The sequence below is a fragment of the Neopelma chrysocephalum genome, unplaced genomic scaffold, assembly GCF_003984885.1.
Source record: "Neopelma chrysocephalum unplaced genomic scaffold, ASM398488v2 Primary Assembly neopelma1_74, whole genome shotgun sequence".
In the NCBI taxonomy this organism is placed as follows: domain Eukaryota; kingdom Metazoa; phylum Chordata; class Aves; order Passeriformes; family Pipridae; genus Neopelma; species Neopelma chrysocephalum.
The window spans coordinates 4254029-4269717 of NW_020897735.1; the positions used below are offsets into that span (position 1 = coordinate 4254029).

The 15689-nt window shown below is 52.1% G+C and overlaps 2 protein-coding genes across 2 annotated transcripts in view; both read left to right on the forward strand.

Annotated features, from left to right (window-relative positions):
• The first annotated feature begins 288 nt into the window (after positions 1 to 288).
• On the forward strand, positions 289 to 4285 carry NAIF1 (nuclear apoptosis inducing factor 1). Its single transcript, XM_027687950.1, has 3 exons — positions 289 to 850; positions 1702 to 2151; positions 2720 to 4285. Exons 1-3 carry the CDS (start codon positions 340 to 342, stop codon positions 2725 to 2727), a joined length of 969 nt encoding a protein of 322 aa, XP_027543751.1. The 5' UTR covers positions 289 to 339; the 3' UTR covers positions 2728 to 4285.
• A 6244-nt stretch (positions 4286 to 10529) lies between these two features.
• FAM102A (family with sequence similarity 102 member A) overlaps positions 10530 to 15689 on the forward strand; it is a 37738-nt gene continuing 32578 nt past the window's right edge. Inside the window, exons 1-2 of the mRNA XM_027687649.1 lie at positions 10530 to 10621; positions 11934 to 12570. Of these exons, the coding sequence (XP_027543450.1) occupies positions 12425 to 12570 (146 nt within the window). The 5' untranslated portion in view covers positions 10530 to 10621; positions 11934 to 12424. The remainder of the gene's footprint in view (positions 10622 to 11933; positions 12571 to 15689) is intronic.

Consider the following 15689-nt stretch of genomic DNA (forward strand, 5'->3'; position numbering starts at 1 on the left):
AACGCTGGCGGGAGAAGGCGGGCACAGCGCGTGACGGGCAGGCGCGCTGTCCAATGGGGCGCGGCGGGAAGGGGGGCCGATTCTGGAAGCCATTACGCCAGTGCCGCAGGGCCGCGGCCGTTCTGCGGGGCCGTCGGCCGGGCGCCGTACGCAATTTGCGTATCGCCGGCGGTGCCCGGGGGGGAGCGGGGGGCACCGACCCCCGCGGGCCCTGAGGGGCCTCGGGGCCCCCCTGCCGTCCCCGTCCCCCCGGGGAGGGGGGGCCCTGCCGCCCCTCGGCCCTGCCCGGCGCCCCCCGTGCCCCCCCCCACCCCGCGGTGTGACCCCCGGTGCCCCCACATGGCCATGGCGTCGCCGCCGGCCCCGCCGGCCAAGAAGCGTAAGATGAATTTCTCGGAGCGGGAGGTGGAGATCATCGTGGAGGAGCTGGAGCGGGGCAAGCACCTCCTGGTGAACCACTTCAACGCGGGCGTGCCGCTGGCCGCCAAGGCCGCCGCCTGGCACGACATCCTGCGCCGCGTCAACGCCGTGGCCACCTGCCACCGCGAGCTGCCCGAGGTCAAGAAGAAGTGGTCCGACCTCAAGACCGAGGTGCGGCGCAAAGTGGCCCAGGTGCGGGCGGCCATGGAAGGGGGAGGCGAGGGGCAGAACGGCGGCGCCGGCACCGCCGAGGGCGAAGACCCCGCGGGCGCCGCGGCCGCCCCGGTGATCCTGACCCCGATGCAGCAGCGCATCTGCAACCTGCTGGGAGAGGCCACCATCATCAGCCTACCGAGCGGGGACTGCGGCGCGGGGGACGGCGGAGACATCCCCATCACTGCCTCGGCCACCACCGTCACCCTGACCCAGAGTGAGTGCTGGGCTGGAGGGGCACAAAGAGACCCCGAGCCCTGTGCGGGGGAAGAGTTGTAGAATGGTTTAGAAGGGTCCTGAAAGATCATCCCGTTCCACCATGGGCAGGGACACCTTTGGCTAGGTCAGGATGCTCCATCCTTGAACACCTCCAGGGGAAGGGCATCCACAGCTCCTCGGACACCTTCCACTAGACCAGGATGCTCCATCTGGCCTGGCCATGAACATCTCCAGGGGTAGGGCATCTCTCTGGGCAGGGAGAAGCCCCAGCAAAAAGGAATCCTCACCATCTCTGATGAAATGCCATTACCCAGCCTGGCCTTGTGCTGTAGGGGAGTGGCTGCAAGGCACATAGGTGCTGAAAGTCAGCTTTGAGAGCTGTTCCTCAGGATCGAAGTTCCTTTGCACCTTAGAGATTTGTCAGTTCCTCTTTGGGGACGAAAAGAGGGAAACAGCAAGGGGAAAAGCATCTCCAGGGCTGATTTCCCAGTCTGCAGCATCCCAAAGAGCAGCTGTCCTGCCTTGCTGGCAGGGGCCATTCTGGGTCTTGTCTTTGCCATTACGTCAGCCAGTTAATGCTGCTTGGAGAGATTGTTCTGAACTGGAGGTTAAGAAATGATTTTGTCTAGACAGATAAGGCATTCCCTATTCCTTTGGATTGTACAGCCTAGAAGGAAGCCTGACTGAGGGTGGAGTAGACTTAAATAAGTCGTTTTGTGCGTTTCTGGCCATTGTGTGTTATCTCACTGAACAGGCCGTACTCCTGTGATATCCACTGAATAGTCCTGTAGATAAAAAAAAAACATATCACAGCTACCCCTGACCTCCCTGTCTGCTCTTTGTTCTCAGTTCCTGCAGAGACAACCTACCACAGCCTGGAGGACGGGGTGGTGGAGTACTGCACCACGGAAGCCCCCGCCACAGTGACCGCGGAGGCGCCCCTGGAGATGATGGCCCACCAGCACGAGGTGTCCGCCAAACCCCAGGAGCTGAAGAGCCGCATCGCCCTCAACTCGGCCAAGCTCCTGCAGGAGCAGCGGGTGACCAACCTGCACGTGAAGGAGATCGCCCAGCACCTGGAGCAGCAGAACGACCTGCTGCAGATGATCCGCCGCTCCCAGGAGGTGCAGGCGTGCGCCCAGGAGCGGCAGGCGCAGGCCATGGAGGGCACGCAGGCGGCGCTGAGCGCCCTCATCCAGGTCCTCCGCCCCATGATCAAGGACTTCCGTCGATTTTTGCAGAGCAACACGCCCAGCCCGCCAGTCAGCGCCGAGCCCGGCCAGGCGGGGCAGCAGGATGGTATGACCTAGTGAAAGGAATAGTGCTGGGAGGGGACCTTTAGGTTGATATTGGGAAAAAAGGGTTGTCAAGCCCTGGCACGGGCTGCCCGGGGCAGTGGTGGAGTCACTGTCCCCAAAGGGATTTAAAACACTTTTTTTTTGGATGTGGCACTTGGGGACATGGGTTAGTGGTGGACGTGGCAGTGCCGGGGGAACGGTTGGACTCGATGATCTTAAAGGTCTTTTCCAGCCTAAACAATTCTATGATTTTAGGGGACATCTGCCTTGTAAAAAAACGCCCATGCTGTCAGAGGACACAGGAGTGGGGGTGCTGGCTCTCTTCAGTGTGAATTGCTCCCTTGGAGCCTTGCTGAGCCTAAACAGCTTTCTCTGCTAATCTTATGCTAATCTGCCTTTTCAGACTCTCATACAGAGCCTTAGCAGGATGTGTAATAAATCAGCAACTTAACATTGGTTGCTTTAGTTCCTCAAACAATAGCTTGATTTAAAAAAGTTATTTTTTAATTCCTGTTTGGAAAAAAGCTCCCCTAAGTATGACACCTTTCTCCTTCTCTCTCTCTCTCAAGATCTATAGCCTTTAAATGACTTCTGATGTGGAGAGTTTTGTCAGGATATCACAGTGCTGCAGCTGCCCAAGGTACAGTGATCATGAACTGTAGTGAATGCATTTCTGGCTCTTGCTGAAAGCATTTACTGGAAGCGTGGTACCGGATGTGGTAGAACCTTCTCTCTGCACTGAGAGCTACAGAATCTGCTCCTGCAGCATAACATCCACCCAGCCCCTGCAGACCAGCACCAAGCCTCCGTGCAGTCCAAATCCCACCCACGTTCCCTGAGGATATCAATGGGATTAAAATAGTGCGTTCACCTCATGTTTTATCTGCGTGCAGTCATGAAATTTTGCTGTCACCTTGGCAGATGAGATGAAGGTTTCATGTCTTGGTTACCAGAAACTGTCCTGGGACACATGTTGGAGCAATGTCTTTCCTGTTGCAGCGTTAAATACCCAAGAGACTGGATGAGTTTCACTCGGGGGGGTGCAACAGGTGAAACTCCACCTCTGCCTCATCTGCGTAGTTTGTCACCTCCAGAATACCTTAATCCATCAAAGTGGACCTGGACTACAGAGCTTCAGCCATGCAGGAATTCCCAACGTTTAGGAGTTTGTCAGCCACTGATTTAATTGAGTGGATTTTGGGGCATTACTTGGTTCTGCTGGTGGGGGTGTTTGTTCTGTAGTGCCTGGGAGCTGGAAGTGAGTCCAGCTGTTCTGTTGTTCATCTGCTGGCTGGCCTCGAGTGGTGGCATCCTGAGAAACAGAGCTGAGGTTCTCACTGTCCTATACCATTATACAGGGTAAAACAACATCGCAGCCACTCTTCTCTTTGAGGTGTTCAGGCCTTGGAGCTCAGTCTTTAATGAGAAAGCTTAATTTCACAGGATGGTCAACATGATTCTCACAGACTTGCAGCAACTTCATAAACTTTTAGATTAAAGCTCCACTTGTACATGCATGGAAGAAAAAAGAAAAAGAAGGAAGCATAATTATTCTTCTCCCTGTACCTTGCAAAGTGTGTCACACTTAACAGGCTTGTTGCTTGCCAGGTATTACTTTTGAAATGGAACTTTTCCAGAGCTGGTATTTACTTGCTGTTAAGTCTCCTTTAGGGCTGATGAAGGAGTGGATTTGCACAATCAAATGAAACCTTTACACAGCCTTTAATGGGGGGAATGCTGATGGGGAACCTCTGGTTAGAGTAGGATTGAAGAGGCCACTGCTGCCTGTCCCTGGGCCTTTACTCATCTCCTCTCATCTGCGAATCTGATGGGGGAGAAAAAGACAGCACAGTGAGAAGGGTTTGGTCCGTGGAAGACTCCCAACCCCTTGGGACTGACACCTCTGAGCTGAGTCTGGGCAGATCAGCTGCCTTGTCCTGCCTTGTCTGGCATCTCGCCTCATGAGTAACACTTGCCTGACTCTTCCTCTCGGACTTTGTGGAATCAAATCAATTGCTCAACTGAAATTTATTTTTAAAGTGAGAACTATGTCATATGTGTTGGTTTACCTCATTTGTGTAATGACCTCTCCTTTACAAATACAGATTTTAATAAAAAAATACATTTTTGGTAAACAGGCTGTTTCAGTTCACCGGAGTGTGACAGGGCAGAAATGGATTCGTGACAAAAAGTTTGCAACACAGAATCCTCGCTGTGAGGGGGCCGAGGAGAGCTGTGAACAGCCACATGTCACAGCAGCTTTTACTCTTGTTTTTGAACCTCCTGGCCTTGTATTTACATAATTATGGTCTTTTTCAAATAACAGCTTTTACAGCCCTACCTTGGAGCACGAGTTATTTCACTGTGTCTGAGGGATTACTGAAGTACAGTAATCTCCCAGCTGCTCAATGATGCCACAATAGCCTAAAATAATGGTTGAAATACCAGCCTTTGGCTTTAAATTGCAGTGTGCGTTTTTTTCAGTGACTAAGCATTTAAGCTGTGTTAGTTTCATAGGACTAAACCTGTTGCCATTGGAACCACCCATTTTTCTTGTCTTTTCAGGATAAATATAGAGCTTAGTCAAGCCACCACCATTCAGGTGCTTGTTCCGTGTTCACATTTTTGTCCCATTAAAAGGACGTGGCAACATTTTAAACACAGGGTGAGCACAGTGATGAGGAGCTTGGTTGTGGCTCATGACGAGGTCATCAAACTTGGGGAAGGAGAGAGAAAGGTGTCTTTTAAAAACCAGGAGGAACAGGTGAACAGGACACTGATAGGGTGAGCAAGTACACAGGGCATTCAACTGAACAGGAACCAAGCAGAACTAAAGCTAAGGAGGGACATCTCTGGATGTTTATCTGTGCTCCTCCTTTTTGTACCTGGAGATTTGTATTCAGTATCCAGACTGGGAAGGAGCCACGCAGGAATGTTCTGCCACAGGGTACCTCGGAGGTGAGGGCAAGCAGCATCCTCCTGCGTGCTGGGGACAAAGAAGTTTGGTGTGGGACTCTGGGTGGTCAGAGGATCGTCTTTGTGGCCATCAGAGGCAGCAGCCAAGCCGCCAGCGGCACCGCTGCTTCCCCAGGAGCAAAACTCTGCTTGCAATGTGTCTCCAGCCCGGCTTTCCAGGAGATGGCACTGCACGACGGGATCCCGAGCTGCGGCACGGCACCGTCCCAGAAACCGCGCTTGTCCTCCAGACCTTTTGGGATCCTGCTTGCTCCTCTCACTGATCAATCTTTTCAAGGCTGAGAGCCTGGAGAGGAAGAAATTCAACAGGCAGAGTGCAGCAATGAGGAACACGGGTACCCCTGGAAAAGTCAGGATGCCTGGAATCATAAACTGGGTCCCTCTGCTTGAGGGAGAAAAAAGAGACGTCTCTTTTTGGGATGAGTTCTCTGCAGAACCAAATGGGCAAGGACAAGATTAAAAAAAACATGTGAAATCTTTAATTATAAGCAAAGGGACAGCTTTTAAGATTTTCTAGAAGGCCACACATAATTATGTCAGTATCCCATGAGAACAATGCGCTGCCATTGCTACACTGCAGTTCTGGGAGCAGATCCTGGCCAAGGGACTGAATGATATCACCTGCACACTCACCCAAATTACCTTCATCTCCTCCAGCATGTTTTTAAAGTTTCTCAAGCCTGTTTTGGGAAAGCATCCTTCGGGGGATTCTTGTGGGTTTTTTCCTGCCATGTGAGAGGTTATGGCCAGCGGGTACTGTCAGCACAAGTGTGGTCAGGTCAGTGTGAAAATTGAAGTATTTAAGATTCTTTGTCTTTCTTGAAAGCATCTGATAAGAAGCTTGACTGGAATGGTCAGCACAGTTTCCAGGTGCTCTGTGTGCAAGACTGAAGTTGATATCACCTTCAAACAGGACTCATGAGCCCCTGGGCCCCAGCCATGCAGGTGATTAACCCAGGGCAGAATCCCAGCGCCAGCAGGGACAGTTTCTGTCACCTCTGCTGCCCAGGATCCCAAATTAGAGGTTGTTGTGTCAAGTGGGAACCACAGATTACAGTTGTTTCTGCTGCATTTGGGGTAACAGCGGCGTTTGTGGGGTTGCAGCCAGAAGAACGGAACCAGTGGGACAGACCAAGGCCACAGCCAGCAAGTCTCTTGTCCAGCAGAGCACTGAAGGGATGGACACTTGGGATACAGACACAGGATAACACTGATAAACACAACAAGCCTCGAGGCAAAGTGGGTTCCAGTCCGGAGATTTTGGAAGGGGCAAACCAGCTCCAGTCGCACCCATGGGCCTCCTGGAATGGAAGGAAGAGTCCTGCCACACATTCCCAGGACACACTGAAGCAGACATGGAAACCAGTAAACAAAAAAAGCCAGGCAGCTGGATTTTCAGGTCTGGCTGCATGTTTGGGGAAAGGAATCCACCGACTCCAGATTCCAGTGCTCCCTTTGTCGATAACAGGATTCCCAGTCCTGGCAGGCCAGAAACCCACTGTGCAGGTGTGTCCTACGGGAAACCCAGCCTGCCACAGAAAGTGAAGCAGTTCCTGGCCCTTACGATGATGAGTTCAGTTAAATATGGAACAAGTGAAAAACACAAGCAGATCAAAGTGGAGCTCACAGCCTGTTATTAAGCTGGGAAGACGTGAGCTTGGAATAACTTCACTCCATGGGATAATCCTGTGCCATGGGGATAGGTACCCATTCCCTTCACGGGATTTCCAGCTGCCTGCACGGGGATGGGACTCACACCGCTGTGGTGTCTGCACTCCCTGCCCCATTTTGGGAGCTCTGGGTCTGCCCCCAGCTCTGGGGAAGGCACCCACCCACTGCAACTCCCACCCACAGCTCCCCTGCAGCTCCTCAGAGCAGGGATTGCAGGTACTCCCCACCCACAGCTCCAAGAACACATTTACAGTACAAAGCATCGTGTGATAATCTCTTATTTTCGGATGATGAGGCTGAAAGCTCATTAAGGCCATTACAGCAGAGGCGACAGGTGGAACAGAGGAGAGCCATTACTGTGTTTTTGCTGTTACAGCAACGTGTGTAATTTAGTTTTAAAACTTTAATCATTTGGCTGCCAGGAGAAATGAATTAGTGTGATGATGCTTTCCAGAGGAAGATGCTGATGATGTAGTTTGCAGGGCTTGTGTATCTGGGATTCCCCTGGGATGATAGGATGTGATGGCTCACGAAGTGCATTACAGAATCTACCTCAGTTCACCTCACTGAGTTTTGTCCCTTCTGAATTTATCTTGCCTTGTTTCTCCCCTGCTGCTTTATCTCTGTCCTCAAAGTGGGGAGGGGAGAGGTAAGACAAGCCACCTCTGCTCGTGCTCACTCACAGAGCATCGAGATCCCAGCCCTGGCCAGCCAGGAAAACCTCTCTAGGAGAGCAGAGGTGAGGCCCAGACTGAACTGCAGAGCCCAGACTGATAAAAATATCCCAGACTGATAAGATGATGCCCTGAGCCAGCAAAAGTTGAGGAAGTGGTGGCGGCACAGGGGAGCTGCACCGGGAAAGGCTCAGGTCAGGGAGAGCACAGGGCAGGGACGTGGCTGAGGGTCATGGAGCAGAGGTGAGGTGTGCATGAGCCTGGAGGAGAAATCCACACTGTGGGAGCCTGGGGTGAGCAGAATCCACGTGTATCAGAGCACCTTGATCACACACAGATGGTGACTGGATTGGATTTGGAATGGAATATAATATAAAGTCAGTGGGATGGTGGATGGATGGAGATACCCTACATCCACATCCCCTCTGTGGGCGGGCTCAGACTAACCCACCCCCTCTGTGATCAGGAGCCACTGTCCTTTTAAAAAATATTAATTTCTCCAGAAACAATTATGCAGCATAAACACAGAAAAAAATCAACAGGGTGAATTTCAAACTAATAAAGATTTAATCTCTAAGTCATGAGGCTGCATTTGTTAGGAAAATACACATACCCCTGAGAATGCAGCTATGGTTGCTACACTGCACACTGCTCAGCAGCTCGCTGGGCATTTTTCCAAGCCCGTTTATTTTTAACATCAGTCACATTATTCAATTAATTATAAAAACACTGAGGTTTTCAAGAGATGCTTCTGATAAAACTGCAAAGTAAATATGCGTGAGAACAGCGAGGATTAAAGTCTCTGTAAACTTTAGCATCTGAGGCTGTTGCTATAAACAAGAGAAGTCCTCGAGGAGATTGTTTATCAGGGTGAATCATAGCAGATAACACACAGCCTCCTCCCACACCACACACAGGGATCGTTTGTCCTTTACCTAGGGATGGAAGCGGAGCATCCACGTGTCTGTCAGCAGTAGCTGGGGCATGAGAGGTGTGAGAACTGGGCTGGATTCTTCAGATGCCTTCAGTATTTGAGCCTCCCAGCTTGGCAAATGTCAAATATTTAACAGGCTGAGCTCTTTCGTAACAAACTGAGAAACAGAAAGCAAAAATCTCAGCCCATATCCAGCAATGTCTCAAAGCCTTGGAGACACCAGATAGAAATTGATGGAAGGATTCAAGCCCTGCCTGTAACAGCAGCCTCCACAAACCCTGCTGTTTCCTGATATCTCCTGGTATTTCCTGCAATGGTTTCATGGTACCAATACAAAATGTTTTCCCAGCCCAAAGTCTGTGTAAGCTTAACCTGGTAAGCCAAAAATCATAATAACACGTTTGGCTTCATCCAATTTTTAACTTTTATCTGAAGGCATTGCTGTGTACTTTTCCTAGCAGACTTTTTTTTTTTTTAAAGGCTCACATTGCGGTGGAATTATTTGATAGCTCTGATATTGTCTGCATCGATGGCAAAGATTAGAGGCAAGGATTCTGGGCATCAAAGCCTGGCAGAGAGAGCTCCCGGGCTTTCATCCAAGCTTTGCCAGACATGCACATCAACCTTGGGAACAGTCCCTCCCATATAAGCCTCAACTTCTCTGCCACAGAGACTCTTGGGCACATCCCTGTCTTTAAAAATTAGGCAAATCACGTTGATGATTGCAGACTCCTTCAGGACAAGGAGAGACATTTTGTTCTGCTTGCCCTTAAACGATGGAATCCTGCCTAGCCAGGGATCCCAGCCACAGCACAGGGCACGGCAGCAGCACCTAATAACAGGGAGCCATTTTGATAGGGAGATGTGTCCAACTGGTTGCCACATCTCGCACACGGAGGGCGAGAGCCCAGCTCCCGGCCCTGCCTCGTGCTGCCTGCAGGCTGTGTGGTGCCAGGGCCTCCTTCCCGCTCCCGGCCGGCACAGGCACTGCCGGCCAGCCTGACCCACAGCCTGACCCGAGGGGACATGGTGGCCACGCCGCTGAGCGTGAGGTGGCACAGCCCGAGGAGCCGTGTGCCTGTGGGACATCCTGCTGGGAGGGATGTCACCAGGGGCTGCTTGGGCCAGGAAGGCATTGGGACAAGCCAGGGTAAGGGTTTCTGGCTGTCAAACAGATGCAGAGACCATGTCTGTCACAGAATGGGTCAGGATGGAAGGGACCACAGTGGGTCACCTGGTCCAACCTCCCTGCCCAAGCAGCGTCACCCCGGAGCACCTGGCACAGGATTGTGTCCAGATGGCTCTGGAGTATCTCCAGTGAGGGAGACTCTACACTCTCTCTGGGCAATCTGTGCCAGTATGTGGTCACTGCACAGTAAAGTTCTTCCTCATATTCAAGTGGAACTTCTTGCACATTAGTTTCTGCCTGTTGCCTCATGTCCTATTTCTTGGCACCATGGAGCAGAGCTTGGTTCCATCTTCTTGGCACCTTTAGATATTTATACACACTGATGAGGAGATATTTATACAGACTGATGAGGTCTCCTCTCAGTCGTCTCTTCTCGAGACTGAACAGCCCCAGCTCCCTCAGCCTTTCCTCATATGAGAGATGCTCCAGTCCCCCAACCATCCTCGTTGCCCCACGCTGGACCCGCTCCAGGAGCTCCATGTCTGTCATGTCAGAGCTGCCCCCGCCATCCCCTCAGCTCCAGCGCCAGCTGGGCGCTGCTCGGGCTGAGAAGGGCCCCGGGACACCCTGTGAGGCGGGAAGCTCGAAAAGCCTGACCCGGCCCCACACAACGGCCCCACTGAGAGGACTCCGGAGCCTCCGCGCCCGCCCCCTCGCCCAGGGCACAGGGCTTCCCCAAATTGACAGCCCTGCTGTCCAATCGGTGCGCTCGCCTCTCCGCCCCGCGCGCCATTAACCAATCAAATACCGCCGCGCTCAACCCGCCTCCTCGGTGCCGTCCAATCGGGCGGCGCCGCTGTCGCTCCCTCGTCTCGGGACGGAGGGCGGGGGGTTACGCAGGGTCGGTATTCTCGAAGCGCGGCCGCGCCACCCGCCCCGCGCGCCGCCTGCGCTGTTGGCGTAGCGGGCGCAGTTGGCGCAGCGCGGGCAGAGGCGGCCGTGGCGGGGGAGCGGCGGCCGCCGGGCGAGGAGCGGGCGGGAGGAGCGGGCAGGGCCGGGCAGGCACCGCGCCGGGACCGCGCCGCAGGTCTGTGGAGCGCGCCGGGAAGCGGGATGAGACCGCCCGTAGGGCAGCTGGTGATGGGGGGGCCAGGAGTGGGGGTAGGACCGGGCTGCGGGTCGGTGCACGGGCTGGGAGGGGGCTGAGCCCGTGCTGCGGCTCCGGGCACGGGTGGTGGGGTCGGAGCTGGGCACGGCCCGGGCACGGCCCCGGTGCTTGGCCCCTGGGGCTGGAAGAGCGGTGAGACCGGGCTGCGGGGCACTCGGTGGTTCGGAGGTGCGGGAGGTGAGCTGAGACTGGGCACGGCTTAGTGCAAGGCTCGGAAAGAGAGCCGAGACCTGGGCACAGCTCAGTGCAAGGCTCAGACAGCGAGCCGAGATCTGGGCACAGCTCAGTGTATGGCCCCGGGGTGCCGGGGCAGGCTGTGACCTCCCTGCAGCCTGGTGCGTGGTCCCAGGGTCCGGGGGCGGGCTGGGACCTGTCCCCATCCCGGTGCACAGTCCAGGGAGCTGGAAGGCAGGATGAGCCCTGGCAGCAGCTCGGCGCAGGGACTGGTGGTGTAGAGCAGTGCCACAGGACAGCGGAGGTGCCCGGGCTCCGGCAGAGCCGGCTGGATTTACCCACAGCCAGCGAGGGGCTTTAACCACCCACACATGCAGGCGGCTGCTAGAATCCCTGAGGGTTGTTTACTGCCCGATGTTCATAACCTTGTCCCTTTTGGATGCTGATCAGCTCCTGCCTCCCCAGTTTGGGTGTTGTGTCAATGTGTAACGAAATGCCCATCTCCAGCCCCAAAGCTGAGCCGTGCAGGGCTCGATGTGGATCCGGTGCTGGGGGAAGGCAGCGTTCCCGGTGGGCCTGGTGATTGGGCAGCCAGATGACCTGATTCGGTTGTTATGCTCTGTAATCTGGAGCAGACTGCTTGTTTTCTCTCTCTGCTGCTTTCTCCATTTATAAGATACAGGTGCTAACACTTAGGGCTGGTTGGATATGCAGGAAAGAAGCAGATTTTTCAGTTCTTGAGATGGCTTTTCCTTATCCTTGTTAGACTACACATTAGACTGATCTTGCTCTGTAAACTGCTTCTCAAGGTGGTGGCTGAAAACAGAGCAGATTTTTATTAGCTGCTTTGCAAAACAGAAATTACGAGGGGGATGACAACACTGAAGCTTGCCCTAGGCAAAAAGGGGAAAGAGGATGTTGGGGCCAGGCTAATTGGGGCCATACCTCTTCAGACTGGAATGAGTCTGGACTGAATATTACCCATCCAAACAGGTTTTAGAGCAAGAGGAGGAGCCCAAGACTGGCTGGAACTAATTTACTCATTTCCCTCCCAAAGGCTGACCCGAAGACCTGTATCAAGGAGTTGCACAAGAGGAGGAGATAGAAACTGGAAGCTCTCTGAATGTGCTGCCTGCAGACTTGAGGCTTCTCTGGGGACTTGAGAGGACTTCTCACAAGAGATGCTTTCAGGAGGGGTTGTGCTGAAGACAGAGCACTGCAGCCTCTAACTGGGACAGCTCCTGCTGGTCTGGAGCTGAGACCAAGTTCCCTCCCTCCCTTTTCCCTTGGAGATGTTGCAGAGATTTAATCTGACCTCTTCCAGCTCACCTGAAGCCTGCCGTGGTGATGATCCCACAGCCAGATCCGACCACCAAAGAGAAGAGAATCGTGCGTTTGAAGCTGGGCCGTCGTTGTAACTGAACTGGAATTTACTCCCTGCTTGTGCTCCTGCAACGAGTGTCCTCCTTCTGCTTGTCTGTGTGTGTTTTGAGCCACTTCTCCCTGATCTTGTTTGGAATTCCTGAGCTTTTCACGCTGAATTTGCCCATGGCTTTCCTGATGAAGAAGAAGAAATTCAAGTTTCAGACAAGTTTCACTCTAGAAGAGCTGACTGCCGTCCCCTTTGTGAATGGGGTTCTGTTTTGCAAAATCAGGCTGCTGGATGGAGGAGACTTTGCTAGTTTATCTACCAGGTAAGACCCTGCCTGCAGACTTGCTGCCTGGCTCTGCTTCTTTCCCTGGTTATTCATCCTTTGAGCGGTTTAGCATATGGCCACCACTTGCTTACCCCTTGATGGGATTTTAATAGTTCTGTTGTAGGGCCCCACATGCCACATCATTCTCTGGAGCGGGGGAAGTACATAGCTGGAGAGCTCTGAACCTGGGTAGTGTTGGCTGATCTGAGCTGGATTGAATTTTTCAGAGATGAGGGGAGGGAGCGGGAGGTCGCTCCCCTGAAAGGGGCTGAGGTTTGTGGGTTAAATCCTCTCTTATATTTTTCCCCTCTCCTTGCCCAAGTTCTCACACACTATTTCCGACCCTGTGGTGTATTGCCTTTGTGTCTTACTTGAAACTCAACTCTGTAGAAAACTATATCTAAACAAATCAACCCTTCCCGACTTTGCTCTCCCACTTTGATTCTGAATTTCTGTTCTTGGTAAGGGTGGAAGTGGCTTGCTTTGCATTGCAAATTGCTGTGCAAGGGAAAACTGCTGCCTGGAGTCAAAGTTGTCAGTGTTAAAGACCCAGTTTATCTCCTTGAACTGATGCCATTGCATCTCCCAGTTAGAGCAGCAGTGTTTTCTGTGTGATCTGTCACGTTGGGATTGTTCTGCTCCACATCTTACAAGGCTCTGCCATCGTGTATTGGCGTTTCTCTGACTCCTTCAGGCAGGTCTGTCCCTACTCTTGCTACTAATTGCTAATAAAAACTTGCTTTGTTTCTAACTATGCACACAGATTATCACCAGCAGTATGCAAACACGAATTCCATAACAGCCCAGACTTGCTTTCTGCCTCAAGATGTGAAGGAAGCCTTCAGTGGCTTTCAAAACTTGTTTTTTTGCTTTCCTGAGTGACTGCTCAGTTTTAAAGGTACAGGATTAGTTTGTGCTAGCTGTTAACTGCTTTATCCCAGGGCTGAAGTCTGGTTTGGGCTGGTTTTCCTCTTTGTGGTGCTGCGTGCTGAGCTTTCTCGTTTCAGGAGAGATTTAATTGGGCAAGCATAAAACATTTGTCTTGCAAACAGAAGTGGTAGGGCATTGCTCAAAGCTTGGGTTTTTTTCCAGAGGCACGATGCAACCTCATCTGAAGTTTGTAGAAACTGTGGGCGTGGAACACCTCCAAAAATGGACTTTGAATTAATTTCTCTTTTGAAGAAAATCTGTCAAAAAACCTTTTCCTCACAGTGCTTCTCCCCTGGGGCTAGGTCCTTGGGTTTGGTGGAAGCAGCTTATCTAAGGAATTCAAACAGTATGTGAACTTGGAAAGAAATTAACCCTTCTGCTTCCTGGAGTCATAATAAACTGAGTTGCACTGGAGGGTGTCTCAAGAAAAACCTGTGCTGAGAAATGCCCATCTCCCTCTCCCTGTTGTCTCTGAAAGTGGCTTCTGGGAACCTTCACTGGGGTTTGCTGGTGCTGCCAACCGTGTGGGTTGTTTTCTGAGCTGGCTGGGGTTCAGCAGTTCACTCAGCAGAGCGCGTTGCAGATGTGTTCCAGCAGCAAAATCATCTGTAATTCAAACCAAACACATAAACTGCTCTCCCCGGGCTTGATTGCTTCAAAACGAGCAAAGGGGAAGTGGGCTGGGGGGTTTGCTGCCTTTCCCCCAACCTGTCTGGGCTCTAACTGAAAGCACATGGAAACCTGTTCCTGCTTGAAAAGTTACGGCTCTCGGTGGCACTGAGTCATTTGACCTTTTCCAAATATTTTCCCTGTTGCAGTTAGAGAAACTTCAGGAGGGATGAATTTCCAGGAATGGTGAGGAGAAGAGTTACCATGTGGAGAGGCTCCTGGATCGTGCCTTGGGCTCTGCTCTGTGCTCCTCTAGTCATTTCCATCGCATTTTTTGATACTCTTTGGATCTAGGGAAGGATTAAAGTGAAGGAGATGCTGTGTCCATATCGTGTTCAAAATCTGTACATTATTTAGGGTCTGTGATTGTTTCTCGTCCCTGAAATCAGTCACTTCCAAAACCGATTTTGTTTGAGGTTGTGATGTCTGGGAGGTCATCTCTTATGAGCTGCTTATGTACAAAATCTGGTGTTTGCTCTGCAGTTGATTTGGGCTGCTTCTGTGGTCTGTGGCAATCAGAGGTTTGTGGCTGTGATGGAGCTCTTCCTGACCATGAGTTTTCAGAGAACTGATCTGAACAAGGTGTCCCACATCCCCTGGAGTCTGTAAACAGAGGGGAGAAGTAGGTATACGAACTCTTCATAGGACACACTAAATCGTTTTTTTTTCTAGCTATGGTTTGAAATGAGAAGTGTTGTCTGAGAATATAAGAACCTCCAGAGACAGATTTTTCACATTATTTGCAGCAAACTTACCTGGCAACCTCGTGCATGTGGCGGGAGTTGGGAATGTGATATATCCAGGGAGTTGCCAGGTGGCACAGGGTTCATTTGACCTGCTCCCAGAGCAGAAGCAGCAGGTTGTACTGCTGGCTCCCGTCAGCCCGTCCTGGTCCCAAGTCCAGTTCAGCCTGGGTTACCTGTACCTGCCACAGCCTGGTGCTGTGGCTCTGGTGGGGCACACCCTGGGCTGGGACCCCCTTCCCAGGCTGCTCACACCCCCTCTGCCCAGCCTGGCTGAAGGGGAACCTGTCTGAAATGCATTAAGACTAAACACTCTTAGGAATTCAAGGCTCTCTGGAAAAGGTCCAGGTCCTGTCAGCACATTCAGCTTTGGGGATCTGCCTCTCTTGGGTTTTCTGGGTCTGTTTTTTTGTTATTTTCTTGCAAGCAGGTACCCTTTTTCCATGCTTCCTGTGCTCAGGCCTTGCATTAAACCATGTGATTAAGTGACTGAAGTTACAGCTGTAAATATCCTTTTGCTTGTCCTTTCCACTCCCTTTGTAAACTCTTCTTACGCTGTGGTGGCACTTCTGAGGATAAAGCTCCCAGGTTTCACTTTACAGTGCTCTGCACGAAAAGCATCTATTGTCTGTGGGTTTATCACCTTGCTGTTGGATTACAGAAGCTGGGCTTCTGAAAATGCATCTGAGCCAGGTGTAGGCCAGGCAGGTGCTGTATTTCCCCACAGAGAAGTGCCAATATATTCCTTGAGTATTATTAGTCCAGATACTGAAA